At 45.1% G+C, this 26867-nt stretch overlaps 2 protein-coding genes across 4 annotated transcripts in view; one reads left to right on the top strand and one right to left on the bottom strand.

Annotated features, from left to right (window-relative positions):
• LOC135899249 (centrosomal protein 43-like) overlaps positions 1–14249 on the bottom strand; it is a 51855-nt gene extending 37606 nt beyond the window's left edge. The window contains exon 1 of one of the 2 annotated variants that reach the window (XM_065428527.2): positions 13895–14249. In XM_065428527.2, the coding sequence (XP_065284599.1) occupies positions 13895–13939 (45 nt within the window). In that variant the 5' untranslated portion in view covers positions 13940–14249. Of the gene's footprint in view, positions 1–2485; positions 2708–13894 lie in introns of those variants that run through there. The other variant, XM_065428526.2, reaches the window with a different exon arrangement.
• A 455-nt stretch (positions 14250–14704) lies between these two features.
• Positions 14705–26867, top strand: part of LOC135899247 (nucleolar protein dao-5-like) — a 47059-nt gene continuing 34896 nt past the window's right edge. The window contains exons 1-4 of one of the 2 annotated variants that reach the window (XM_065428524.2): positions 14705–14971; positions 15559–15728; positions 19334–19528; positions 21714–21941. In XM_065428524.2, the coding sequence (XP_065284596.1) occupies positions 15633–15728; positions 19334–19528; positions 21714–21941 (519 nt within the window). In that variant the 5' untranslated portion in view covers positions 14705–14971; positions 15559–15632. The remainder of the gene's footprint in view (positions 14972–15558; positions 15729–19333; positions 19529–21713; positions 21942–26867) is intronic. The other variant, XM_065428525.2, reaches the window with a different exon arrangement.

Genomic DNA, 26867 nt, shown 5'->3' with positions numbered 1-26867 from the left:
AAGCTCCTGCTTTCCGGTGCACAAAATGCTGGATCTCGCTTCTGCTTACAAAATTTGCGTATTATTTGATTTTGCCGACATAGGCGTTTGCACATTACAGCTCTCTCGGCCTGCACCACATCACTCCTATTTGATGAATGAGTGATGTGTGTTGGCTTCCAATTGACTACTGTTGTCGAATTTTTCCATGAATTTTATTTGCTTCCAAGCTACATTGAACTGTGAATAGGTGCCATCCAAACCCACACCCCAGTGATGGTTGCCTCTGAGTAGCAAAAACAGATCTCAAAGACTACTTTTGCCAACTGCATGTGCTGGAAGCAATTGTGAAGCTGGAAACATGTTACAAATGCCCTGTTTTGGACATCAACCATTGCTGCTCTGAAGCCATTAACAAAAGATTGAAAACACCATTACGTAAGTGTACGGTTTCTGAAAGGTGTGCAGATGCTTTTCCTTTTTTTAGACCCCTGGGCACTTAAGAGGGCTAGTCCTTCTGAAACACACATTCTGTGCTTTTCTAAAGCAAAATGGTGCCATCTTTCATGAAAATCAATAATCGAGATCACAATCACACAGCTTGTGTACATACATGGAATATGTGACAATGTGCATGATGCCGTACCTCAGCTGACCACAGAAGAGCTAAAAGCCTCACGTGTATGCAGTTTTACATGTTGTGGTTCACTAACTATCATGGCCCTTACTGAAAACTTAGCGCCATGTCTGAAATTAAAACTACCAATGTAACCAGAACGAGTCGTGAGACATGTGGGGATTATGGAATCCTGCGTTTTCTAATACATGCTGTAAAAGACAAAGAGGGCAAACATCTTTTTTTTCTGTGCAGGGAGCCAGACTGCTTCCTGCTAGAGGAGTGACCTCTGGCACACAGGTCACAAATGTAGACCGTTACGTGGTTTCTGAGCCCTGCACTGAGCAAGAGAACATGGCACGGATAGAGCACTAGAAGCTTTCTTGAATGGCGCGACTGTGCCTCTGTGCCTGTAGCCTTCTATATCACACCTGTAGTGGCAGCAGAACAGCCGATAACTGAGATTACTCTATCGGTGAAGCACGTCGCACACAGGTCTAGAACAAGCGGCTGGCACCTGGACAGACGCATGGTAGAGATCTGCCGTGTGTAGAGGTACGGTTTGCTAGATGTGTTCAATAGTTAGTGATGGCAATGGGGTCGGTACGAGCAGCACTTCACGCGCCAAGCGCGATAAGGCGCAGGATGCATCGGTTAGCACACTGCCCTTATATTCTAGTTCTTTGTAGCTTGGGTGCTGAGTTCACAGGGCCTGAAAAGCATCAGGAGAGAGAACACTGTCAGCCATGACTAGTTTAAAGGTCTTTGATTCTCTTTATTGTCCTTTTCTGTTCACCATGCATCTCAGGCAAACATTTAGTTAGCTTTGCTGCTAGCTTTCTTCAACCCGAACTTCTTGATTTCACCGTTGTGCAGTAAATGCCGTTTTGGAAAAAGTGTTTTTTGTTCCGTTTGTTGTGCTTGCTGCATTTGCCTTTGTGCCGCCGAAGTCAGTCCATGTAGGGTGAGGGCCCAGGACCCCAGGCGACGATCGGAGGCTTGAATATAGAACCCAGACTACTAATGGCAATTAACGTGGGGCCCGACCCTACGACCCTGAAACTAGGCAGTTGCATGCTTTACCAACTGACCATGAAGCAGCATGGACAACATGGGAACAGGTTGGATTAGTAATCTACAATGGCTAGATTGAGGCACAGCTACAATTGTTATTCGATATGAATACACCCATATATAAAGGAAAATGATGGGCACAACACCTGCCTACTATTTAGGAAGGAGGGAATTGAAAAAGAAGTTGATGATGGGAAGAAGGAAGCAGGAAATAAATAAGATGATGACAGGTCACAAATGAACAATTGGACAGCAGGACGAGACAGAATCTAATGGCGCTCGTCCGTCTATCGTTCTCGCGCGCTTCACGTTCAGTCACCACAGCACGCACGAACACACAATGACGTAATCTTTAGACGAGAACCGAATAGCAAAAGGAACGCAACACATGTATGAAAGCTAAACACACGCATGAAACCACGCGATCCAACCCGTCGAGGTGGCTCAGTGGCTATGACGCTCTGTTATTCAGCACGAGGTCGATAGCCAGATACCGGGCAGCGACGCGCGGAATGCATGAACGCTCAAAGCAGGCCTAGATGGTCAACATAAATCCGAAGCCGCGCACAACGACGACTCTCACAGTCCTCGGCGAGTCCCGTCACAGAAGTATGACGTTTAACTGCAAGCAAGTTCTTCCAAACAAAGCAATCACTTCCACACCTATTCGATTGCATACGAAAAGTTTGAGAGACGCTGCTATGTTCCATAAAGCTAAACTACCGTAACACACACACACACATGCACCAAGTGACAACACCCACCGTCTGTTCCACTGTAAACATAATGAAGCGACACTAAAAGTGCTCATATTACCTTTATTCGGTTGATGACCCCTTTATTTTCAAGTGTTTCGAGCAGCAAGTCTCGAAGCTCCATGTCTTCGTCCGCCGCCATTTTCAAACAAGAAGCGTCGTGCCGCGCTTTGTGCTGTTATCGCCGTTATCCACGTCGTATGCTAATGCAAGTTTTCGTTCCACATATAACAGTATTTTAATCGTTTTGCGCATACTTTCTGCGTGCATATTTATTCCAATCTTTAACGTACCGAATCACTTGTGCCGATCGCGCGGGAGTTTTGAAATCTACTAAGTTCACAAGTTCCACCCAGAGCGGCGGCCTGCATAGTCCGGTTACACTTTCGTTACTTGCCGAATTTCACAGGCGGTATAATCATGCTGTGTTTATGTATGAATGGAGTGTGAAATTAAAAAAAAGAAGAAAGAAAAGATGGTCTTCGCTGGCACTTCTTTAGAGCAGTTCAGTTCGAATTATTGGTCACGAAGACCAATTGATTAACATAATAGAATAAAAGGGAGTTCTGTGAGCAGTGCGCGTAGTCAGAACAATTCATGTGTTCACTAATTACTATATATTAGCTAATTGAACGTCCGGGACTAAAACACTCAATTTCTTCTTTTAAGGTTTCGTGCATGATAGCTGGACTTTCAGCTGCACATGTACTATATAGGGAAGGATACATATCAGCTTTGTTATACACCAGTCACTTATACACTTTCAGAACTTTAATTATGTAAGCTGCACTGTTCTTACTAAAATTTCATAAAGACTAGCATTGCTTGGCCTGCATTATTCAAGACTTTGAATAGTTGTTTGTCTGGTTCTTCTCAACTGTTGTAAACCAACCCTTTCACGACTCCCTACAAAGTAACATTTAGACAATCCTCATGTGCACATCTAAAGGAACCATGGACATTATGTAGGATAACTGCAGCTTTGTATTGTGACTGATGGACAGGCATCTGAGCACTGTTGAGAACTGAAAGAGCCCACAAACCTATAAATGTTAAAAAAAAAGGTTCTGACGTATGTGGACACCACTTCCATCCTTGAGTTAGTTAATGCACAAAGCAGTTAACTAGGTATAACAGCCTTTACTCATTTTATTCAAATGCAAGTAAAAAGAAAACGTATTTCCACATGTCACGGGTGCAATGTACATGACAAGAGCTCAATTACGGCAGCTTGCTATTTGACATGTAATACCGCAAAGTGCTCTTTTTACGAGAAAAATGCTGAGAATGACTGCTGTGCTGCAAATTACAACTAGTGCATCGCTTGGCTTTAATTAGCCTTTTCTTTTGTGACTGCATGTGACTATAGCGATAACCCTATATATATGGTCCTCGAAACTGTTGTAATTTCTGCAACAGCATCTCTGTGCTCGGTGGCGTGCTATGCAAAGCAGATTTAAGAGCCTTGCATGTGTGCGCCTGCAACTGAGTGAAAGGTGGCAGGCAAATTGTGCAAATATAATTTTCAGTTCACTGACTTTCTCTATGCCATATCTTACCTCCATCAGCCTGCTAATGAGGACGCTAATGAAGTGCACACTTTGAGCGTAGCACTATAGCACAATGTTAAAGATATGCACACTCAGTTTGAAGTTGAAGTTTATTCATATGAAAAAACATAGGTACATAAATGTAATATACAGACGAGGGTCCCAAAGTAATGATACTGAAAACGGGACCCTCGGTTAGTAACTACAACAGAATTGTAACATAGTTGGCAGCATAACAGTGGATAGCATAATAATATATTAGTTGCAAGGAAAGCAAATGATAACGAAAAGAAAAAAGGAGAAAAAACCAAACAAACTATGCTCTAATTGGTATAGTGTAACATATAACAACGGGAGTGACAAAATTTATACAATTGTTAAAGGCAAAAAGCAAAAAAAAAAAAGAACGAACATAGAGGGTGAAAAATTGTGGCGCAATGTGAACACTGCAAAAAAAAAAAGGGTGACACTTATCAGCTAGCTGACTATGAAAACACAGATTTTTCTTAGGAAAAATTATCAGAGGTTAGCAAAAAATCTTTTAGCGAAGCTTTGAAACGCTGAAATGTAGGCAGTATTTTAAGCGAAGCAGGCAAACGATTCCAAAGTGTAATGGTAGCGAATGTAGATGTTTTTTTGCCATAGTTAGTACGGACTGATGGTAACAGAAAATTATAATTAGAAGTGAACCTAGTAGGGTTTGTATTTCTAAGGGAGCTGCTTTGAATATATTGAAAGGTCAGCTGAGAATCAAGCAATTTATAAAACATTATTGCTATATTGTAGTTGAATAATCTTTTTATACATAAAATTTTGTACTGCTCAAGCAGGCCGATAGCATTAGAGCGCGGTGAACTGTGGGTGATGATACGGATTGCTCGATTTTGTATATGCTGAACTGAAGACAAATGACATAGATATGTATTACCCCAAACGATTAATCCGTAGTTAATGTGTGAATGAATGAACGCAAAGTAGAGTGAAAGCAAAGCAGAAGGAGAAAAATAGTGTCATGCCTTGATAAGTGCACGGATACCAAAAGCGCACTTCAGCTTGACGTGATTGATGTGCAGGCGAAACTTCAGATGGCTGTCTAGGATAACCTCTAGAAATGAAACGGAGTCGCTAATGGGAATAGAATGATTTCCTAAGGTTAACGGAGGAGGAATAATTAGTGATTTTTGGTGCGAATGAAATACTAAAAATTTCGTTTTAGATGGATTAATGACTAGGTCATTGTCATTACACCAATTCATTAGGTAGTCAAGAGTTTTATTTAGTTTGATTACTAGAGAAGAGATACACTTATCAGCTATAGATATAGTTGTATCGTCAGCATATAGAACGTAATGACTTAAGTCAGTGACGTCTGGCATAGCATTAATATAAAGAGAAAAAAGCAAAGGCCCCAGTATTGAGCCTTGTGGTACCCCTTGGTTAAGTTTTTTAGAACTGGAAAAAGTTTCACACGTATAAACAATAAATTCCCTATCTGACAAATAACTTTTTAAGAAGGCCAGGGCAGGGCCAGTTATTCCATATGCTTCCAGTTTACGAAATAAAATCATGTGATTAATTGTATCAAATGCCTTAGTAAGGTCTAAGAAAACTGAACCAACGAATTCATTATTGTCAAGACCATTTTTAATAAAATCAGTTAAGCAAAGTAGAGCTAAGTTGGTGGAGCTTCCAGACCGAAAACCGAACTGGCAGGATTTAATTATGTAGAATTTTTCCAAATACTTGCTCAATCTCATCAAAAATAATTTTTCAGTTATTTTACTTAGGGAAGAAAGAATCGAAATAGGACGGTAATTTGAAATTAATTCTTTATTACCTTTTTTAAAAACTGGAATAACCTTTGCACGCTTTAGCAATGGCGGAAATACACCAGATTTAAAGATCAGGTTAATTACTACGCTCAGGGGTTCACATATGGCATCAGCGACTAGCTTTAGGTGGTGCACTGCAATACCATCTAAACCTGGACTTGTGTTACGAAGATTACGTATAATAGAAAGGACTTCATGCGGCGTGACAGGATGAAGAAAAAAATGAATGGCTCAGGCGTTCTATTTTAGGCTGAAAAGTTGGTAGTTTGTTTCCCTCAGGCAATGCGAAATGATCAGAAAAAGCGTTTGCTATCTGAGAAGGCTGACAAAAAGTAAGATTGTCGCGTACAATTTTAGAGATAAACTTAGGCGACTCATTGTTGAAAAAGTCATCCAGCAACTGCCACTGTTTTTTAGGGTTGTTTTTATTCTGCAAGAATGCTGTTTCATAGTAAAGCATTTTGGCTTCTCTGAGAGTCCTGTTAAGAACGTTGCAGTATAATTTGTACTGATTTCTCAGAGAACAGTTAAATGGTTATCTTTTAGTCTTCTTATATAAATTATCCTTCTTGTGCAAACTCTTCAGCAGACCATCAGACATCCAAGGATTATTGGGGCATTTAAATCGATTTTTACAGCACACAGTTCGAGAGCAAGTACTGATAGCTTTAGTGAATAAATTGCAGAAGAAATTAAGAGCTTCTATAGGGTCTTCAATAAAATTCAGATCTGACCAGTCAGTGGAGCTAATGGTAGAAATTAATTTATCTGGGACATTGCTGCTCTATACAGTAAAAAGAACAGAGAAGGCATGCAGATACAGCTCTTGACGTTATGAAGAGGAGAGACTTAATTAGGCATTTTGGTTGTTCATGTTAAAATAAGAAGAGCACAAGAGACAGAGACAAACGAAGAAAGACACACACACAGCACTGTGCATCTTTATTCGTTTGTACCCGTCTCTGATGCTGTTGTTGTTTTAACCTTGAAGTCAAGACAGGGTATTGTGCACTGAGGAGCAGCAGATACAGATTGAGGTTAAGTGCAGTGTACCAGCAAATCAAGACATGGATGAGTGATGAAAGATACTGAACATTCAACATGGCACAGGTTGTCGCAGCAAGCATGAGAGAATCACAGGTCTGGGAGGCACTTCAGGACGGAACAAGAACAAAAGGAGTAAGATATGATATGTAAGCACACGCAAGTGTTCAATGCACCATTTCAGCACGTGCTGAGCCGTTCTCTTTAAGAAGTGTAGCAGGGCCCTAGCAGATTTGGATGTACAAATTACTAATTATTTATGCTTTCTGGTAGTTTGGTAATTTAACAATTACTTTGTTTACTCGTTAACACTCAGTGCAATTCAATAACCTTTTCAGTAATTAAGGGCGCTGTAACGTAAAGCTATTCCAAACTTTTCTATTCCAATTCCATAATCAACCCTGCACGATTGGTAGGAAAATGTTCGGACCACCCCCACTTCGCCTGTCTGTCAAGCGACATCACAAAAACGGCGAAAACGCCCCATTTGATATGATATGTACACACTGATTATGCATGGTTAGACCGAATGAAAGAAACACAATTATTTCTGAATTGACGCCCTTTTTTCCCATAACCCTCTGCTATTGGTGAAGTGTTCTTGGGCTGCACTCACTTCACCTGGCTGTCACGCAACGTCACAAAGCCGCGAAAACTCACCGCGTCAAAGTGACGTGTACAAGTTCAAGGGGCATTAAAAAGCCAAAAAAAAACAGATGTTTTTTTTTTAATAGACGAGCAATGCCCCGTTCTAAAAGGAATACAAGATGGCTACTCGCCGATTACTCTGGCACTGGTAAGTCAGAGCTGCCGGGGTACATGGATTTATTTGTGTATAATAAAGCTTTTTACATGGCCGTCTAACGTTATCGAACGCTTTTGGAACATATATGGCATTGCTTTGCCAACTCTTCTTTGCCGAGGATCCATTTTAGTGGCATTCTTAACCTTCTGTTTAGCCGCCGCAGTGTTCGACCAGCCACCCCAAGCTAAGCAAGGGAAAACAAACCAATCGCAGACGGTGGCACCACCCTTCTCATTCTGTTATCTGCTTTCACTGTGCTGGCTTGGCCCACTCGAAACCCTCTCCACTTGAGCGTGCTCCTCACTTCGTGTCAGCCAATAAGATAAGAAAAACTGCTCAATGTAGACAACGCTATTCGCTCTGAAAGCAAAATAAGTGTCCACCTATAAACAAGGGCCACGTTTCATTTGCCTTTTGAAACAATGCTGCAGGTTACCACCCAATGCTTGCGTTGGTGGTTACGTAAATGTGACATCAGGAGATTGGAATAGTTTCATGTTATAAGGCCCTCATTTACATGTAGCAGTTATATTTTTGACGAAACAAGCTGTAACAGGCAACACAGCTTTGGGCAGTGAAATTTGGCGGGGACTGCTAGTGTCCAGAGGGATGAAAACATGTACATGGGCACCCTTGTTCCCACAAAACAGCGAACTGCAGCTGTGCCTTGATCACTTGAACATGGAACGCTTGCACACTTGTCTGGGAAGTCCCACCTCTCAGCCTATCTGTTGTTAATAAATTTATCGCTCTCTCTCCTGGAAGCATTTTTAATAATAATAATAATAATATTTGGAGTTTTACGTGCCAAAACCACTTTCTGATTATGAGGCACGCCGTAGTGGAGGACTCCGGAAATTTTGACCACCTGAGGTTCTTTAACGTGCACCTAAATCTAAGCACACGGGTGTTTTCGCATTTCGCCCCCATCGAAATGCGGCCGCCGTGGCCGGGATTCGATCCCGCAACCTCGTGCTCAGCAGCCCAACACCATAGCCACTGAGCAACCACGGCGGGTGAAGCATTTTTAAATGGCCTTCATAGGCACCCAGAGCAGATGCTTACTTATTTGGTTAGTGTAGTCTATGACTTAGCTGATGTAGAGAAATGCTTTTTGCTGTTAAATGCATATGTTTAATTCTATTTGACATACTATATGTGACTCGCATACAGGTATTCTTTTTATTGTAACACATGAATAGTATTATTAGGGCTGAATAACACGTAGCTTTATGTCGATTTACATTACAGATTTGGCCACCTTGTTAAGGAATGTGAACGTTTCCTGGTGTCCTTTGCCATTGGTCGTTCAAGTCTAAATAATTAACAGAAGAAGGGGGCTGGGTGGAGGTCCACCAGATATTGGCCAACAAATTCAAACAGCACTACTATGGATCGACAGCGATGGCCACTTTGAACGCTGATACTAGGAAATCACTTATGAACGATCTTTAAGTTCTTTTTTTTCTTATTGTAAGCACCTTCCCAGCGATAATGAAGTGCCAAGTTTCACACAGGACATAGATCTGGGCACCGTGGCTTGAGTAATCATACACAATTTTGTGAGCAAGGGGGTCTTACGTTACAGCACAGCCTTTTTCCACAGTACGCATATCGAGAGAGTCTACATTGTCCCTGCAGATGCCTTCACAAGAAAACAAGGGAAGATTATGGGAGAAAATCTATAAAAGGAATTCTTAGTGAACATAAACCTATGAAGGGCTGCAGAGGACACAATTAAAGAGCCGGTGCAGATAATTATACTTACTGTATTTGTGAAATGTTAAAAGTGGCGAGGAAAGTAAAGTTAAATTACTTTTTCGTAATTGCTCTACTACTTTTATGAGATGGTAATTGGTAACCATAATTGATTACATTTTTCAATGAAGTAATCGTTATCAATTACGTTTCTTTTCTGTAAAGTCTGCAAGTCTGGGCTCCAGTGACTTTCTGTGTGGATGACAGTCAAGTCCCAAGGTTCGAATAACACTTTTTCGGTGAGTGCTCCGTCATCAAATCAAATTAGGGCAGCATGCAAACTGTTTTAATGTGATTAGGATCATTAAAATACTTCACACACTTTTCAGGATGTTTGTATGTTCCCATGTCTGTTTTCTTGCCAACTAGGTCTGTTCGGGATGTCCAATCGGTAGAGCATCGGCCTGCTGTGCTGTGAGAACCATGTTCGGAACCAACCGTTGGACTAACTTGGGTCACTGGGCACGTGACACTGGTTGTGTCCCGCTCTTCAATGAGCCTCTTTCCCACCAATTTAGGTAACTGGGTGTGGGTCACTAGGTATTTACTGCTCTTCAATGAACCACATGTATGCCAACTTGGATCATTGGGACTTTTCGATAACAAAAAAATTCTTCCCAATTTCTCCAGTGCACAGTGTAATTGCCCTTGTGTCATTTTTATTAAGACAATCTTGTAGGAATGTACATTCAGACGTGCATCATGCACAAACTTCATGGCAGGGCTGCCAGATGGCGCAGTGTGTCCGGAGGGATGTGCAAGAGAGGAGCCCAGCTGCGTACAAGCCTTATGCACGACGTGCTTCGGCAGTGACGATAAGGCATGTCATTACAATACTTCAATGTTAGTCGCATTAATCTCAACATTCGTTGCAAGGTGGTCTCTGCTGGAACTTTCTGATCATCAGAGAAAGAGCAGTAGCAGAGGAGGTGTTTGATGGTCTCGTCACCGCCACAAAAGTGACTCGACACACTGTCAATCACGCAAATAGAAAAACCGTAGGTTTTTGTAAACGTGACAGCCAGCCAAGAGCAACAAAGTCAAGTTGTGGTTGCTTAGCATGGTTACTTAGCGGCTATGGCGTTGCATTGCTAAGCATGAGGCAACAGAATCAAATCTCAGCCACGGTGGCAGCATTTCGATGGGGGGCGAAATGCAAGAATGCTCGTGTGCTGTGTATCGGGTGCACGTTAAAGGTCCTCAGGTGCTCAACATTTCTGGAGCCCCGAACTACTGTGGGCCTCACCATCAGACCATGGTCTTGGCACGTAAAGCCCCATAATTAAAATAATAATAATGATAAAGCTCTCGCCTGCTTTCCAACTGCGTCTTGGTAAGGTCAAATCAAAACGGGCCGAGCGTCTCAACACGCTCACTTGCCCGTGAGGAGTTTATAATTTGTAGGGCCACTTTGCAGCGTTCAATAGGACATTAATGCTTTTTATTTTATACACTCATACGTGGCACCACCTCCTGCACATTGGCTACACTGTCACGCTACAAATGACGCATTCACTACGCACACCTTTAGTCAACCAGAGCCATGTAGCTGCCATGGCATTGGGGAAGCATGCTTGTATTTCACCCTGGAGGACCGGGTGCTAATCCCACCCAGACCAATATTTTCCAAATGTTATTTTAAAAGCCAGTGATTTACTTTGTTTACAGGAACATGCTGGGAAATTTGGCATCATTCCGAGCATTTTGACGCTTTTTTACTCTTTGCGCCGTCGGCCATTTTTGGTACCATCGCTCGGTGGCGACGCCAACGGATTTTTGCATAATGGGGCACATGCTTTCGCCTCAATAAAGGTGTGCCTTGCAAGAGACCAGGCGGCAGTTGAAAGCTGTACGCATGCGGCTGTCAATGTAGAGTTGCAGCAACGCGGTTAGGAATATGCCATCGCCATTTTGCTATTTTTAACCATGCTCTGTTTCACACTGTTGTGAGGCAGAAGCTGTAAATGTTGACAGTGCCTTTTAATCCCTTGTGTGTAAGCCCCCGACGTAATGGCATGCAACAGAATCAGCAGGATAGTTAACTGTTCACAAATACAGCTACATCCGCTAGTCACCACCAAGCTCGTATACAATGGTAGGTAACCCATTTGTTGCTTATGCAGATGGTCATGCTGCAGTGTACAGTCAAGGTGAGAGATGACCTCACACCTTTGTCAGATAGGCAAATGCAACATTCCTTTCAGTGAGTGCACTTTTGCTTCACCAAGTGCCATTTTGTGTGGCTGAGTTATGCATGGCAAAACAGTGTCATTCAAAGCTTATAGCAATAAAAATTAGGTGCAACAAAGCATTTCAAATGACTACTAGCATTTGGGAAGGGGTCATGAATGTTGCATTCTTTATTATATAAAAAAACAAACCTCAAATAGTGTTCACAGAAACTCCTTGTACAGTGATACCATTGCCCATCTGAGCAATTTTCTAATTTGCTGCAACACATACAGGCCAAAGACATGATAACGGCAGCTGATGGAAGCATTGGAGGCACAAAATATTTTTTTTTGACTGAAACAAAGGCTTCTGCTATTCATGCAAATACACCAAACGCTGTTTCCTGTATACCCTTGACCATCCAGTTTGAGGAGGCCGGACAAAGTGAAGAAGCTCACTAAATGCAGACACCCTTGCATTTCCTCTACAGTGACTATGCCACTAACATCAAATGACAATGGTGTTGCACCGCTGAAGTGGATGGATGGATAGAACTACTGAAAGGTCCTGCGAGCTACGGGGCGCAATGTACCATAGAGTGGACTACTCCCACGTTGGGACCGGGAGTTTTGACTCCTTGGCCGCATCGTGGGCTCGCTGGACGGCCCAGAGCTGCTCTGCCAGGTCCGTGCTGCGTAATGCTTCTTGTAGCCTGGCGGAGTCTTGATCCTTGTTTGTATGGGTAAGTGATGTATGTCTAGTGTGCCAAGGCAATTTTCGCAATATGATGTGTATAGCTCAGGCATGTAGTGATGTAGTCTGTTCAGTGACGTGTTGGTTTGAAGCATTCTGAACGTGAGGGCTTGAGGTCTGGTGAGCTTATTGTGAGGTGTGCTGTATATTCTGCGGTCTAGATAAACTGCTTTGTGACCTCGTTGTATGTGGAGGGAGGGTCCCGATTCTCACTGGGATGGTCACGACTAGAATAGGTGCCGTCGCGGAGGGTTAAGTCACGTGCGCTCCTGTGAGCTATCTCATTGAGATTGGGAGGGGCGTCCTCGATTTCTCCGAGGTGCGCCGGGAACCAGCAGATGGTGTGATGCTGGAGCGGTGTGGATGTATTGACTATTTGTAGTGCCCGTCTTGCAATGGCTCCTTTCTAAAAGGCTTTGACAGCCGAGTGTGAATCGCTGTAGACATGGGTGGTGGTCGGGCCTGTGAACGCGAGTGCGATGGCAACCTGTTTTGCTATCTCGGACTTGTGGGTCTTGACTGTGAGAGCGTTTGCGACTTGCCCTTGCTTATTGGCAGTGGTGACAACGAACGCCTTCCTGGACGGGTACTGTGACACGGCACCACTGAAGTGATCAAACTGGAATAGTGGGAGCCCTCAGACGACCACAATCTCTTGCATCCACGGCACTTGGACTACCGTGACCCTGCTGTTGTTTTTCTGCTGCAAGGGTGACACAGTGCCTTTAACGAAGCATGCCAACTTTCGACATTAAAACATCTGTGAAAATCTCGGGAACATGACAGGCAGCCCCCCCAAGTCGAGAACCCTACAAAAAGTTTCTGGAGAGTTGGCAGCTATGCTCTTAACAGTGTTGTGGGGATGTGAGCTGTATTTTGTGGCCAAGCAGCATTTATAGTCACGTGACAAAGGTGGAAGGTAGTGCAAGGTGGTAACTCAAGGCCAAACTAAGCACAGTGCAAGAGAATAAGGTCACACAAATAAAAAAAGACATCCATGGAGCTGTGTGTGTCTTTCTGTGCCTCTGCTTTCTATGCAGTGTTTAGTTATGTAAAGTCACAGTTTCCTTTCTGGAGAGTGGCACACCTAAGCTGTCATTGTTTGTCAACACAGAGTGCTGTGATGATACTGCGACAGCTGCTGGTCGCACTTGTCACAGAGACAAGGACATAATTGTGTGTTGTTCAGCTGCACCTCCCCAGAAAATCAAAGGTCTCGGCAGATGCGCCAAGGTTCTGAAGTAAACAAACAGCGAGCCGAACTTAACCTAGCACTGCGGCTGTTGCAGCGACAGTATACATTATTCTGCAGTGGCATCACTATGACTTGACTACGTGCCTTTTTGAATGTGGACACGAACATCACTGGAATATCCTTTTTTTTGTCCGTTTAATGCAACCGGTTGACATACGCACCCGCGTCCAGTTTCAAACTGAACCAACAGGCCCTAATGATCACCTGCCATGCGTATTCAAGCACGCCATCGCAGGCAGTGCGTGTGAGCTTAAACCGAACAAGAAAGAAAGTTACTTTCTTTTTTCGTCTCGTACATTACCTCCCCCTCCTTGCACGGTGTTCTTATCGCGGAGGAAAGTTGCATCCTTGCTCTTCATTCGCGCCGAGTTGGGAACGACGACCTTTGAACGAGGCAAAGTCCGCATTTCATTTCCGGCGACAAAACAGCAACGGCGTTCAAAAAACGTTTACATGCAGCTCACATGCAATCTTGGCAAACTTAAGGTAACCGGCAGCGAACGTGCCGTAAATTAAAATTCACCGTCTTGAGCTTGTGCACTGCGGCTGCACAAGCCGCGATCTTCGCACTCAAGCATTGGCTCATCACGAGAACAGTCTACCACAGGAAATCGCAAAAAAAAATCCGCTGACCGCGGTACACTGTCACCGCGGTTGCTTTCAACGTACGCCATTTCTAGTGTAGAATGATGATGATGACACCATGATACGCGCAGTTCCTTGCAAGTGGCAATGATTGATTGAATCATATGAGCCCCATTGTCTATGCACCTCACGGTAACTTTGAAACCATGCCGACCGCTTCTTTCTTTGATAGGGGCACGATGCGGGCACGTGCTAAGGCTGTCAAATGTTGTATGCATGGCAAATATGTTTACATGCTTGTAACGTTAAATAGCCTGGCGAGAATTTTCGCTTCACTTCGGTGCTACATTAAGCATATCAGCTTCTCAAAGCGTATGATTTGGTCCTCAAAACACTTGTTTTTTTCTCGAAATGTATCACGCGAAATACCGATTGCAAGCTCACTCGTCTGCTTCCAATATTACGGCTTCTATCGGCTCAGACCATGGCTAGCTAGAGCTCTACTTTTTAGCAGCGCATTCAGCGTGCGTGAAAAGGACGCAAGCCGCGGAAGCTGCCGCTAGCAGGAGCGCGCACGTAACACGTTGCGCTGTGCACGGAAGTAGCCAGCAAGAGCGTCTGCGGAAGGTGGCCGCTGTTTGTGTTCTGGGGCGTCGAGGAGGTTTCTTCATGGCGTTGGATTCAAAAGTGGATTAAGTGGCCGAAAGCGTTTCCGAAACACAGGGCCGCCGGCGGACGTTTCTTCGACCACCGGATTTATCGTCTCGCAAAAGAGTGTCCCCTGGTCTTTCAAGTGAGTCGGATGACACGAGCGCGCTTGGCGTGCGCGGTAACGGTACTGTCTCGTTCGGTTCGTAGCACGTTAAGCCTAAGTTGTGCATAGTTAGGCTTACGCGTCCGGTTGATCGCCGAACTTGGGCAGGGTCCCGTCGCGTAACCTACCGGCGGCGTTGGTCCGCGCTCTCATCCGGCGCCACGACGTCGGTTAGCGGTCACAATGATCCGAGACCGCTCAGCGGGCGCAGCGCTCGCGAGCCGTCGCCGACAGCACCGTTCCGAGCGTAGAGTCTGTTTTGCGCGAATTTTGCCGCCATTTCCGTGCTTGCCAAGCGCAATCACGCGGCTCCGTCGAAAAACGTTACGCCATCGAGGTCGCTTGTGGAGCAGTGTTTTCAGCACAAAACGTGTACGTCGATTTCGCGCTGGTGCGGATTCGGCGATGTTGATTGCTCGTCGGGCTCTAGCGTTCCGAACGTTGGTGCGCCGCCGCGTCGGTTTGTTTACGGTGCGTTTTGTTTTGTGCTTGTTTCGCGCCCCTGGCGTGATGCGGTGGCAGCTGCGTGATAAGCGTCGCGACATGTGTGTGTGTTGTTCCGACAGGCGCGGTGCCCTAACCTATGAGGATTTGCGCCTGAGGGCCAAAATCGGAGGAGGAAGCCAGCAGCAGCAGCAGGATGCCTCGCAGGACAGCGCGAACCGCCGCCGCAAAGCAGGACGCCGAGGCGCCGGCAGCCGAGGATGGCAAGTCGGACGAGACCCCCGCTGCTACGGTGAGTGAGGGAGCTTCCGGCAACCCTGGCGGCGTTGGGAGTGTCGCCTCCGCCATGCGGCGCTGGCGTCGCCTGCGTGTGTGTGTGTGTGTGCGCGCGCGCGAATTTGAAATTGTCAGGTGGTGGCGGTGGTTTCATTTTGACTGCGGATCGCGATGTAACTGGTTCTGCGGTATATATATTCTTCCACACGGGAAAAGAAGTAAACGTAGTCAGTGTTGTTGACCGTTGGGGCTGAAACCCGGCAGCATTATGGAAACCTTAAAGGGCCCCTGAAACGGTTCGAACAAATTTTGTAGGCGCGTAGGGTACAGCTTAAGTAGAACATTCGCACCACAATTTAAGTGAAGCGTTACGTATTAATGGAGCTGCAAGCGATTAGAAGTTACCCTCCTCCCTAGCTATGCTTTTCCTCCTCAACTCGCTCGCCGAGCGAGCGGCGCTAAGCTCCGCCTTCACTGGTTCAGCGTCACGATGCGACGTCACATCGCTCACTTCCGGTTGTTTAGGAGCACGCCCCCTCCCGCGCGAGACCTCTCCGCTAGCCGCTTGGCCGTCGACCGAGAGCTATCGAAGCAGCGTGCGTTGCGAGCATTCTGTCGTAGCGCCGAATGTGTCCGGTACTCCGCTAAAAACAGGCAAGCTGGTCATTTCGGCAAATGACTGGAGGCATAAACTCAAGCTGATGAAGGAACTTTAGCGTAGACGTACGTGAGCAGCCTGATCGGTCTGCACGGTCCAGACACTTGCTGGCGCAGCGCTTAACCAGTCAAACAAAGCGCTAATATTGCTCTAACCAAGTGTAAAGCATTTTAAACATTTATAAATCAACGTGTTGATGATTACACTCCTGCGAAAAATACACACCAGCAGCAAAGAATACACTTCGTTGCTGCTACTGTGTATGGTTGAGCTCTGTGCCACCAGGTGGCTGCACCGTGCAGACCGTTCACATTTGCCCTTCTGCTCATCTCGTGGCTCATCCCGGCACAGTCAAGCGGCCAGACCCTGTCCCCTTGCGCTTGCGTTTGCCCTAATACTGGACTCGCGGTTTGCAGGTCGCTAGGTTTGCAGTCCACAAGGCAACAAAGTCGAATCATAGTGCTCGCGAAAAGACTGAGACCGACTCTGACCGCGGAGCTCTCGTCAAAATGGAGTACGTTGTAATACAAGCAGTCGACACTTGCTGTGTGCCGGAAGTGCTGAAGTGTACTAAAAAACTATTCTTGTGTATTCTCTTTAAGTTATTTTCTTTTTACAAGAACAAAGTAACTAACATTCCAACTATTACGAGCATCATTTGTTCACCATAAAGTTGGAAAAATTATCGACCACGCGCCCTGGTCAGCCAATCAGATAGCTCGCCCATGTGACGTAATATGGGTTATTTGCATCATATGGGTAGGGGCGGCTTAAAATTCCTCCGAGCAGTGCGCTGCGATCGGCAGCGATGTGTATTTTTAAAACCTTATAATAAATTACACGCTTTACGCAGAGCACTTAGATGCATCAATTAATGATCAGAAGAACCTACTCTAACGACTCAGTACGTTTGCAGAAAATCGCCAAAATCGTTTCAGGGTCCCTTTAAGCAATAGTTTTGTACCAATTTTGCAGCTTTCATACTGCGCGCACATGCAAAAACGGAATAAAGTTTTAAATCAAGCTTCATAGCAGTGGAAAAGCAAACAAGATTGTCATGTGTTTTAAGGATGTTCGAGGAAGGTAATAATGGCCTTGTTCTAATAAGGTTTGCCTAAGTTGTAATAAAGCTTTGGAAGTGAAGATGAGATCATGTGATAGGTTGAACATGTGAGGGATTTAAAGTAGATGCACTAGAGCAGCAGATCGGAGATCGTTTGGGATATCCCTTATACGCCTCTCACACGGGCACTTGGAAGTCTTGAACAAAAAGACTTCTCCCGATAAGGAGTTTCGCCCGCAGACACACGACAGGAAGTGATCTCTTTTTCAGAAGCGGTCTATTCTGGAAACGGAGTTTGTCAATCTCTTTTACGGCCGAAAATGAGTAGCCTAGAAACCACTGGGCACCAGCAATTATATATTTAAAAAAATAAGCAAATGCGTATTTTTCTGTTGCCTAGGTCCATCGTAAAAATTAATTTTATGTCTCGCAGAAGGTGCAGTAAACCCAGTAATACTAATTATCTTCTGTACTCTCATAAGCAGGTCGAACGGGCCGCAGTTGTCATGTGATGGCGCTTACGGACGCGCGCCGCATGGACGAGAAAAATCGTGCGCAGCTTTGTGAGTATTGGTAGCCAACACCACTGACGAAACAGCCTTGGGCACACGCAGAAAGCACCCTATGATGGGAACGCTGCAGCCAACGCGATAAAAGCCTAATGTTGCCAGACAAACTGGTGCACTTCGCTAGTCGTGCAAATGCTCTTTAAAAGACGAGAATAAATCTTCGCGATAACTTTCCTCAATCTGTCGTTAAACTTTTGTCAAAAATGTGTAATAGAACAACTTTTCACTTATGTTTTGAGATAGCTCACTTTAATATGGCTGATTTTCTTTTGGACCCCTGCACGACACTTTCGGTGCCGTGCTCAGAAGGAAACACTAAAAAGAGATCGTCGGTGCCGTGTGTCTGCTGTGCAATGCCTCTTCATTAGAAATTCTTTCAGGTTGGTAAAAGACTACTTACGTAATTGAGTTTTTGCATGCTTGTGTGACGGAGGTATTACAGGGCGGATGTCCCCCAGTGATTCCACTGGTTTGAGAAGTAAACCTTCGGACCCATTGTGCACTTGCACAGCTGCTAGATTGTCTTGTGTCTTAATAATTGCTTGGGAATTGCTGTGGAGCGACATTTGAAGCACAGGGATTGGATCAATCAAATGGGTGGGCTTCTGTCCGCTGTCTTGACTTCGAGGGGCGTATGGAACATGAGTGCAAGTTGACCGTAGGGGCTGTATTCTGTGAAGCCTACTTTCGAGCGATTCTGTTCATTGATCGCCTGCCGTACTTTTTTGCCAATCAAATTGATATTGAGGTGTGCACCTCTGTGCTCCCGGGTGGATGTCTCATTTTCCCTTCATGAATTACTTTTCATCTTGTGGCTTTCTGCAGAACTATTACTTGAAACTCTTCCATTTCCTTCTAGTTGTTGACAAGTTTGACTTTGCCCTGTCAACTGCTAGCCCCCTGGTTAGCTCAGATGGTAGAGCGGCTGCCCCAGAAATGCGGTGGTCTGGGGTTTGAGTGCTGCACCAGGACGAATTTTTCTTTAACTGTGAGGCTTTTCTTCAGAGGAACCCGCATGGGTTTAGCAATTGCTATGATTGGGTGGATTTCTCGTTTTCCCTTTACTAGGCCAATGATATAGGGCAAAATAACGGGAAATGGAAAGAATTGTTACGAGATACGTGTCCAGTAGGTCTGTGGCATGCCGCTGCTCTACGCCCACCAAGGGAAACGAAAACTGGACAAAGTACGTGGCTTCGGGATTTATAATTTGTAACACCATGGAGTTAATGGCATCATGGTTGTTAAGCCGGTGGATGTACTATCTATTGCAAAAAAATACAATACTGGAACTCTGTTTTAGCAGCTGGGACATGTTGGCTTGTGTACAGGAAGGGGCCCCACGACGATCTAGCCGACGTGCAGCTGCACGGCCTACCGAGTATGCAGCCGCCGCCACCGGAGGGCGCACACGTCGCAGCTCCACGGCTGCCCAGACGGCAGCGTCTACGGCCGAGGGCCACCGCAGCTCGCCAGTCGAGTCGCCTGCCACACGTGTCAAGAGCGCCCGCCGTACTTCGGGGCCGGTGAGTGTGCTGTGGATTTTAATGGGCTTAAAGGCCAACTGCAAACGAGCTTTCACTTAGGCTAAATTGGTTATAAAGGAGCAGTGCATACTACAAGCAACCTTGGCAAAACTGCAGGGCTGGTAACAGTCTTAATTTAATCTTAACCCTAATTAAGTCTAACCTAAGTATTAACCTAATCTTGGAAGTTGGGCCAAGAAGTTGCAAGTATTGAGCCGTGCGTCACTTCTGCTGAGTGGTAATGGCTACTTTAACATTCTTTTTTTCAGTTTTGGTATCAAAAATGTCTATAATTGCGAGCCTTTCAGGATGCACCCACTCGTATTTCAAATGTTAAATTTTGTGGAGGCTGCTCTTTACCTGCACTGTCTGAAAGTAAGACTCTCCTTACGTGTCCCGAAATTTTATTGTAGACGGCCTTTAACCATGCAGTTATTTGCAGGTACTGTCCTTTGAAACAGAACAGTCTAGTGTTCAGTTTAGCTAGCTAGTACCAGCGAGTGTTTGTCCATTCTGGAAATGTTCCACAAACCTTCTAGAGGATGGTAGTGTGGGAGCGCACAGGTGCTGCCTGGGCTCTCATTTAATTACCATCTCTTACCCACAGCGCCATTGAGGCATTACAGTTACATGCGGCAAAGTGAAACAAACTAGAACACTGTGTCTTAACCACTTTGTAAAAAAAATAAAATAAAGATCAACGAAGGAACTAATGTAATACATCGGAATGGGCAATGCTCATTTCCAATTTAAAAAGGTTTAAGGACGTGCCCGTGGTAAAGCAAAAATGGCTTCATGCACAATACAAGTACACTATTCAAATATACACAGGGATCTGTACACATTACAAGAAAAACATCAGCTGCAGACGAAGTTAGAAATTAAGAAAATTTATTTTAAAGAGCAGCTTCAAAAGTTTTGTTATCAACTATGCTAACAACTGTAGCAGGCAGTCGATTCTATTCACAGATAGTCTTGGGAGGGGGGGGGGGGGAAGTACTTCTGAAAAGGTTTGTTCTGTAATTATATTCCCTTACCTTGACCTAATAATCTGTTGGCCTGGATATATAATGTTCCCATCCTGTGATGGAATTGCATGCTGGCATGACTTTCTGAAGAAGGCCGTGCTTGTAATGCTGTGACAGCCTAAATTGACAGTGAAAATCCATGCTGAGTTGATGTACATGCTGAGTATCGCGACAGAGCCCATGCAAGTTTTGAAAGGCTGTTATGGGCTCCCCATGCTTTAAAAGTTTCATGGAAAAGAACCTGTCAATTTCAATATATGTATATATATGTGTATACATCTTTCTCGCGACCTGGAACAAATGCAACATGTGTGTGCTTACTGTGGTGGCTCTATTTGTGGAACCTTGGCGCCTTCTTCTTTCTTTCTTTTTTTTTTCTTTTTCGGACAGCTTGCTGGTGCATACAGGAGGTAGTGATACCTGGCAGATCACGAATCCGAGGTGGCTGATGTAGCACGCAGTCACTGTACTGAGTTGACACACTATGTTGAGGATGCATATGCCGGCTGTGCTTGAAGGTTGTCCTGCCTTTCATTGCGATTTTCTCGGTGACTAAGTTATCTTATGGTCCATAACGCTGACACATTCTTGAGATCATAATTTGTCTAGTTTATAGGTAGTTCCAGTATTTGCAGTTACTGTGGGCGATATTACTGCTGGTGAATTTCGTTGTTGTGGGATTTAACTGACTATCACGAAGGCCTATGAGGCCATGCTTTATAGAAAATCAGCACATTAAAAGAATCAAGAAACACAAAAGGCAACAGTAGTGAAGCTTACATGGCAAGACTAGGGCTATGTAATGCTCTGTATTTATTTCCATACTCTCAGTGGCACGTGGGGCATTACAAAAGAGGAGTGGATATAACATACACAGAGATGGCAGTCTTAAAGAACCATGGGCTACGATTGCTGTCAATAGAGTCAACGTCAGTCTTGTGAGTGTAGGCATTTTCTAAGCAAAGTAAAACATAGAACTGGAATGCCGCCTCTTCTGTGAAATCGTAGCAGCAGTTGCCGACAGTGTCTCGGAAAGTCCCGCTTATAACTGGGGAAATGACAGTCAGCTGCTGATGGTGAAATGGTGGTTGCATTGTACTGGAACGTGGACCAACACAAGTCGTCCGGGGGGGTTGCCTGCTGGTGTGGGGGCACAGGTGAACTACGAGGAGAGTGATGGTGCGGAGGGTGAGGAAGAGGACGAGTACCGTGCGGAGGAGGAGAGCGAGAACGAGTCCAACTCTGGCGACGGCACCCGCAAGCAGCGCTCCAGTGGCGGCCGCGCAGGAGGTGGAGGACGGAGCGCAGGACGGCCGGCACGGGGCCAGGCTGCACCCACGACGGGCCGCAGGGGTCGGCGGGCTGCCAAGAAGGACGAAGACGAGGTGGGCACCGTTGCTGCAGGCCAGAGCATGACATTGCTGCTCTGCTCATAAGCCGGCAGAATAAGAGGATACTCATTCGCGCACCAATATTTTCGTAGGCCGTGTACTCATTCGTGCACTCGCACTTGTCGGCAATCACTCCTGTTCCTGTTCATGCTCACCACCACTCGCACGTGCTCAGTTGGTTCTGTTCACACTTACTGGCACACACTCACTAGTGCTTGCTCGCATGCTTACTCACGTACAGACCCTTTGCATAGCGATCCCGTGGGCTCGGTTCCATCGATAATCATGTCCGCTTACATCCTTCCTCACTCATAAACTTTCTATCTCGCACCAGTGATTTAAATGTATGTCGAGTAGTAGAAACTGGTGTACTCATGAGTAAGTATACCGACCTATGGTGTTGATTTATTTAGTTTATATATCTACAGTTACTGACAGATTTCTTGGGCATAAAATGGACCGCAAAAGTTTCCAAAAGTATTGGGTAGTCTGCAAAAAAAAAAAAAAATGCTACCAGGGGATATTGAATTCGTTCCTTCGATATTCCTAGCAGCACTGCAAGCTCATGACAGACTTCTTTGAGGAAATACAGTCGACTATTGTTACAATGGACCCTGATAATCCGTCAAAAAATGTCTGTTTTATCCGAAGTCTGTAATATCTGAAACACCTCACTTTCGAAACATTCGTCGCGATGTCTAGAAACTTTATTGCAAAAGTGAGTGACAAACGTCCAAAGTAAAAAACAAAAGTCGCAGTTTCGCCCGAAAGGCGAAGCATCGATTGCGGTGGCAAATTGAACAAGATAAGTGCGGTAGCAGCAGCGGGCGAACTGACCTTCGTGGTGTCTCTCGCTTCAACGCGAACTAAGCATTGAAATCACAGCGCATGCGAAGCTACTGGCACTGGGTGCGCTTAGTCCATATATCAGATTGCTTTGAAGATGAGCACGCGCAGGGGCGCGCTTTGTTCACGTCTCGGGTCGCTTTCAAGATAAGGCGGCCACGCAGCAGCTGCCAGGGTATAATGCCCCTCTCTCTCGCCTCGTGCGCAAAAGAAGACAGCGTGTTTCCACCCATAAAGACCCGGAAACTTCGTAAAGTAGTGACACTCTTTGAAGAATGCCGCCTCCGCCTTGCACGCCCTAGCCGACGTCGCGTTGCTATTTGCCTAATGGCATCACGTGGGCCTTCACACTGGCTTCGTTTGTATACAGTCGCACTCCACCGCCATTTTCGCTTGAGAAGCGTCTACCGATTGGCAAGGAGCACACGTTGACGCCCTTGCTCTTCCATGTTGTTTTGGTTTGCGAACGCTTTGAACTAAGTTTTGTGGCATGTGCGACATTGCTTCATAGTATTTTCCGTCACCATAACCTGCTGCGCCTTCGTATGCTAAAATAGTTGCAGCAAAGGCAAGAAGCCCTTCTCGATACCGTTCGGTAAGTACGACGGATTAAGAAAGGCATGGATTCATCGAATTGGGAGGGCGAACTTATTGCACAGTTCACTGAACATGTTGCCATTTGTCTGCATGCTTAAACGTGATTCCTTCGTGATGTGTACTTTTTTTAAACAAGCAGTAGTATATGGTCGTATTTGGTGCGCCTTTTTGTACGCCAACGGGCTTGAATTAGCGGGCACGCAAGGCTGCGTGCGAAAACGTGGTCACAAAACTTTTAAGAGTCAGCCCTGTCCTTTTGATAAAATCTGAAGCTCGAGCGTGAAAACTCATCTTAGGAAGCAACTCTCTGCCTTTTGTGGTTACATACTAGCCTTCTTTGGAGTGAATAGCTTTGTTTGCCTCTTGTGTTCATGTTTATCATTGGCCGTTGCTCGGTGGATTTGCAATACAAAGGGAAAACGTGCGTGCTCTCCAGAAACCGAGTTACAGAGCACGTTCGTCACTGAATGACAACATCATAGGTCTTTGAGACTTGCTATTTCGCGTGAACCTAAAAGTGTGTGAAGGTTGAGATGTGGCCGTGGAGAACTCTCAAAGAAAACATGCAGTCGCCCGCTCGTTCACTGAATGGTTTAGTCGTTTGTTCGTTCGTTTAGTCATTCGCTTACTTGTTCGTTCAACTTTTAGTTCGTATGGCCACTATGTCTCTTAGACGCTGTAGGGCTCTTAGGCTGGTGCGTTTAATTACGTAATGAGGCAACAAATTGTTCTTAAATATGAACGACTGCATCATTTCACTTCGCACATTTTCGGCCGCATCATAGTGCGGCAATTCTTTCCATGTTCATCACTTCACTATAAAGTCATATCTCTCAAATGTTACTTCAGAGCGAGTGCAATTGTCCTCAATGCATGCACCTCATTGCAGCTCGGTTTGTGACAAGTATGTCATTTCGTGAACGGACAAGCAAATGCAAAATGAAATGGTATTTGTGATGGGCCACTAGTCAGAAAAAATAATTTACTCAGTGTAAGCTCACTATGCTCTTGTTTGAGGATGTACGAAGCGCTCGTTGTTACTGCGTTCCCGCTTCGCGAACGAATGCTAAAAAACTGATTTCATTTTCTAAGTATGCAGAGTCCCGGACTCAATGATCGGCCATGCGGATTTATGTTGATTTTGAGGCACGAGAAACATACTAGCACTAGCGCCTACCTCTGAGCCTTTAACGCATGCTTAGAATATTGGCAAGCATGCACGTTGGCGGCACTGTAGCTTTTAACACTCATATCAAACTTTCAGAGCAGCGATCGTGCCCTCTGCCAGCCTTAGTGCATCATAGCTGATATGCATCGTGAATTCACATGGTAAGGACGGTGCGTTATATTTAGTTTACTGAGGGCTTGCTGAAGGCCAGGATGTTGGCACTCGATGGTAACCGTGTTATTTACAACCATTCGCAACAAAATCTTGCGACACGAGCTTGACAAATGTTGCGTACCTAATCTAGCGCACACGCAATACATTCGGAGTCATCATGCGACATTAACGCTAGTTTAAGATTTTTCTTTTTAAATAGTTATATAAACAGGAAAAAACACCTGTTGCCACTGAATTTGTGTAACCCTGCATATAGAGATTCTATGCTGTGCAGAAATTTCCTCGGAGATAGAAAGGCAACGCGAACGCATAAAGTGCACCGTCTTGCTATGCGTTCATTGACTCTACGAAAGGTCCTCTGCTACACTCAAGCGATGTAGGTGGTGCCACGGTCGAGGAGGGAATGCAAAAGAAAGGAGAAACGAGGAGTGAAGGCGGTGGAGGAGAGCGTCGCTACTTTACGAAGTTTTAGGGGTTTTATCCGCCCCGCTTTCCTTCCTCGCGTACCGGACATTGAGCCGCAATTGTCGGACGACTCCCGCAAGTCAGTAATGAGCCCGTGTCGACATGGCAAAGGTACGTTTTTACGCCTGATTTTGAAAACAATTGCCACTAATTTTGTCCGCTGTAGCTGATAGTCTGTTGTAGCTTGGTCCGTTAAAATAAAACTTGGTTGCACTAATAAAATGAGTAGAACAAACTAAGGCAGAAATATGGTCCCTCATATCCGAAAGTCTGTTGTACACGGGTCCGTTGCGACGAGCATAGACTGTAGTGTCCGCTTGTAATATTGTGGTAGTCGAGGTTACAGAGGTGTTCCGTGTTCGGCTGTTGCGCAACCCGTTTAGAAGGTGTGCATGAAAACAGTTCAGAGCGTTTCATGTACACACAAGCTTTAGCCGTTCGTCCAGCACATGCAAACTCGGTAGATGTTCCGTCGCTGGCTGGTCCTCCAAGGTCCGAATGATCTGCAGTTGCCATTCGGATTGGCAAAGATGCAAGACTGGCGGGACAGGCGCGCTGGTGGCAAGCTGCTTGCGACGACCGCATGATCCCCACCACCCTGCAAGCTGATGGCAAGGTCTTGTCGTGGCCGCACTGTCTAGTTGGGAGCCAGTGACGAGAAGGTCAGTTTGGTGCTGAGTCAACAAAGGTCTTGCAGCAGTTGAGCAGCACTGAGAAGGGCAAGGAGTCTCTTTATGTAGACGCAGGCAGTAGCTTGGATGGTGGCAACATTGTTTGCGGCCACGCTGCTCGCGACATCGTGTGCACTGATCATGTCCAAACAATTAGGCAAGACCCTTTCGTACCTGCCAACTGTCCCGATTCGTTCAGGAGACTCCCGAATTCCATTCAGTCCTCGTGTTTATATGAACAGGGCCGTAAATCTCTCGGTTGGCACTTTTTTATAGTGGCGATCTTGCTGAACAGCAATGCGATTAGCACAATATCAGGAAACTGCCCCAACCCCAGTGTGAACAGAGATTAAAAAAAAAAGCTTAATGCTAGCATAGCCACATCTTTATTGCAGTGATACGCTAGGTGGCTAGCCAACATTGTGTTTAAGAAAAAACTTTAGCTCGTGCCCAAATCCGACGTCGCCTATTCAAATAGTACATGTAAAATGCTGAAATGCTTTTCTGAGATAACCACTCAGCCGATTTTAATGAAATTTGTTGCATTTCAGAGAGAAAGTGAATATATAGTGCCTCTTGGAAGTGGAATTTTGATTTGGAAATGGCAATTTTAAAAAAATTGGTAAGCTTAAAAAAAGAAAGTGCAAAGTCTGCAAATTTGTAGCTGTGCGCCATAAACGGATGTTGCAGTTCTGTGAACTGCAACCGTCAGAGCATTTAAAGCAGTCAAATTGGATGTATTAATTTATATCTTGCATGAATTTGTTACATTCTTTGCAAGGATATTGCAAAAGTCCTACTCGTGTATTAGCGGCTAATGTAAGAGCCATTTACATCAGTATTGTCCACTTTACATGTACTATTAGGTGCAGTTTACAAATTTGTGATACAGTCGAGCCTGCTTATAACAATATTCAAGTGCCATGAAAATTCCTTTGTTATAACCGATAATTGTTATAACCGGCTTGCATGAAAGAACCAAAATAGGGGGATGGCAGA

This window comes from Dermacentor albipictus, chromosome 5, assembly GCF_038994185.2.
Source record: "Dermacentor albipictus isolate Rhodes 1998 colony chromosome 5, USDA_Dalb.pri_finalv2, whole genome shotgun sequence".
Lineage (NCBI taxonomy): Eukaryota > Metazoa > Arthropoda > Arachnida > Ixodida > Ixodidae > Dermacentor > Dermacentor albipictus.
The sequence above is the reverse complement of the archived record's forward strand: the minus strand, read 5'-3'. Positions and strand labels throughout refer to the sequence as shown.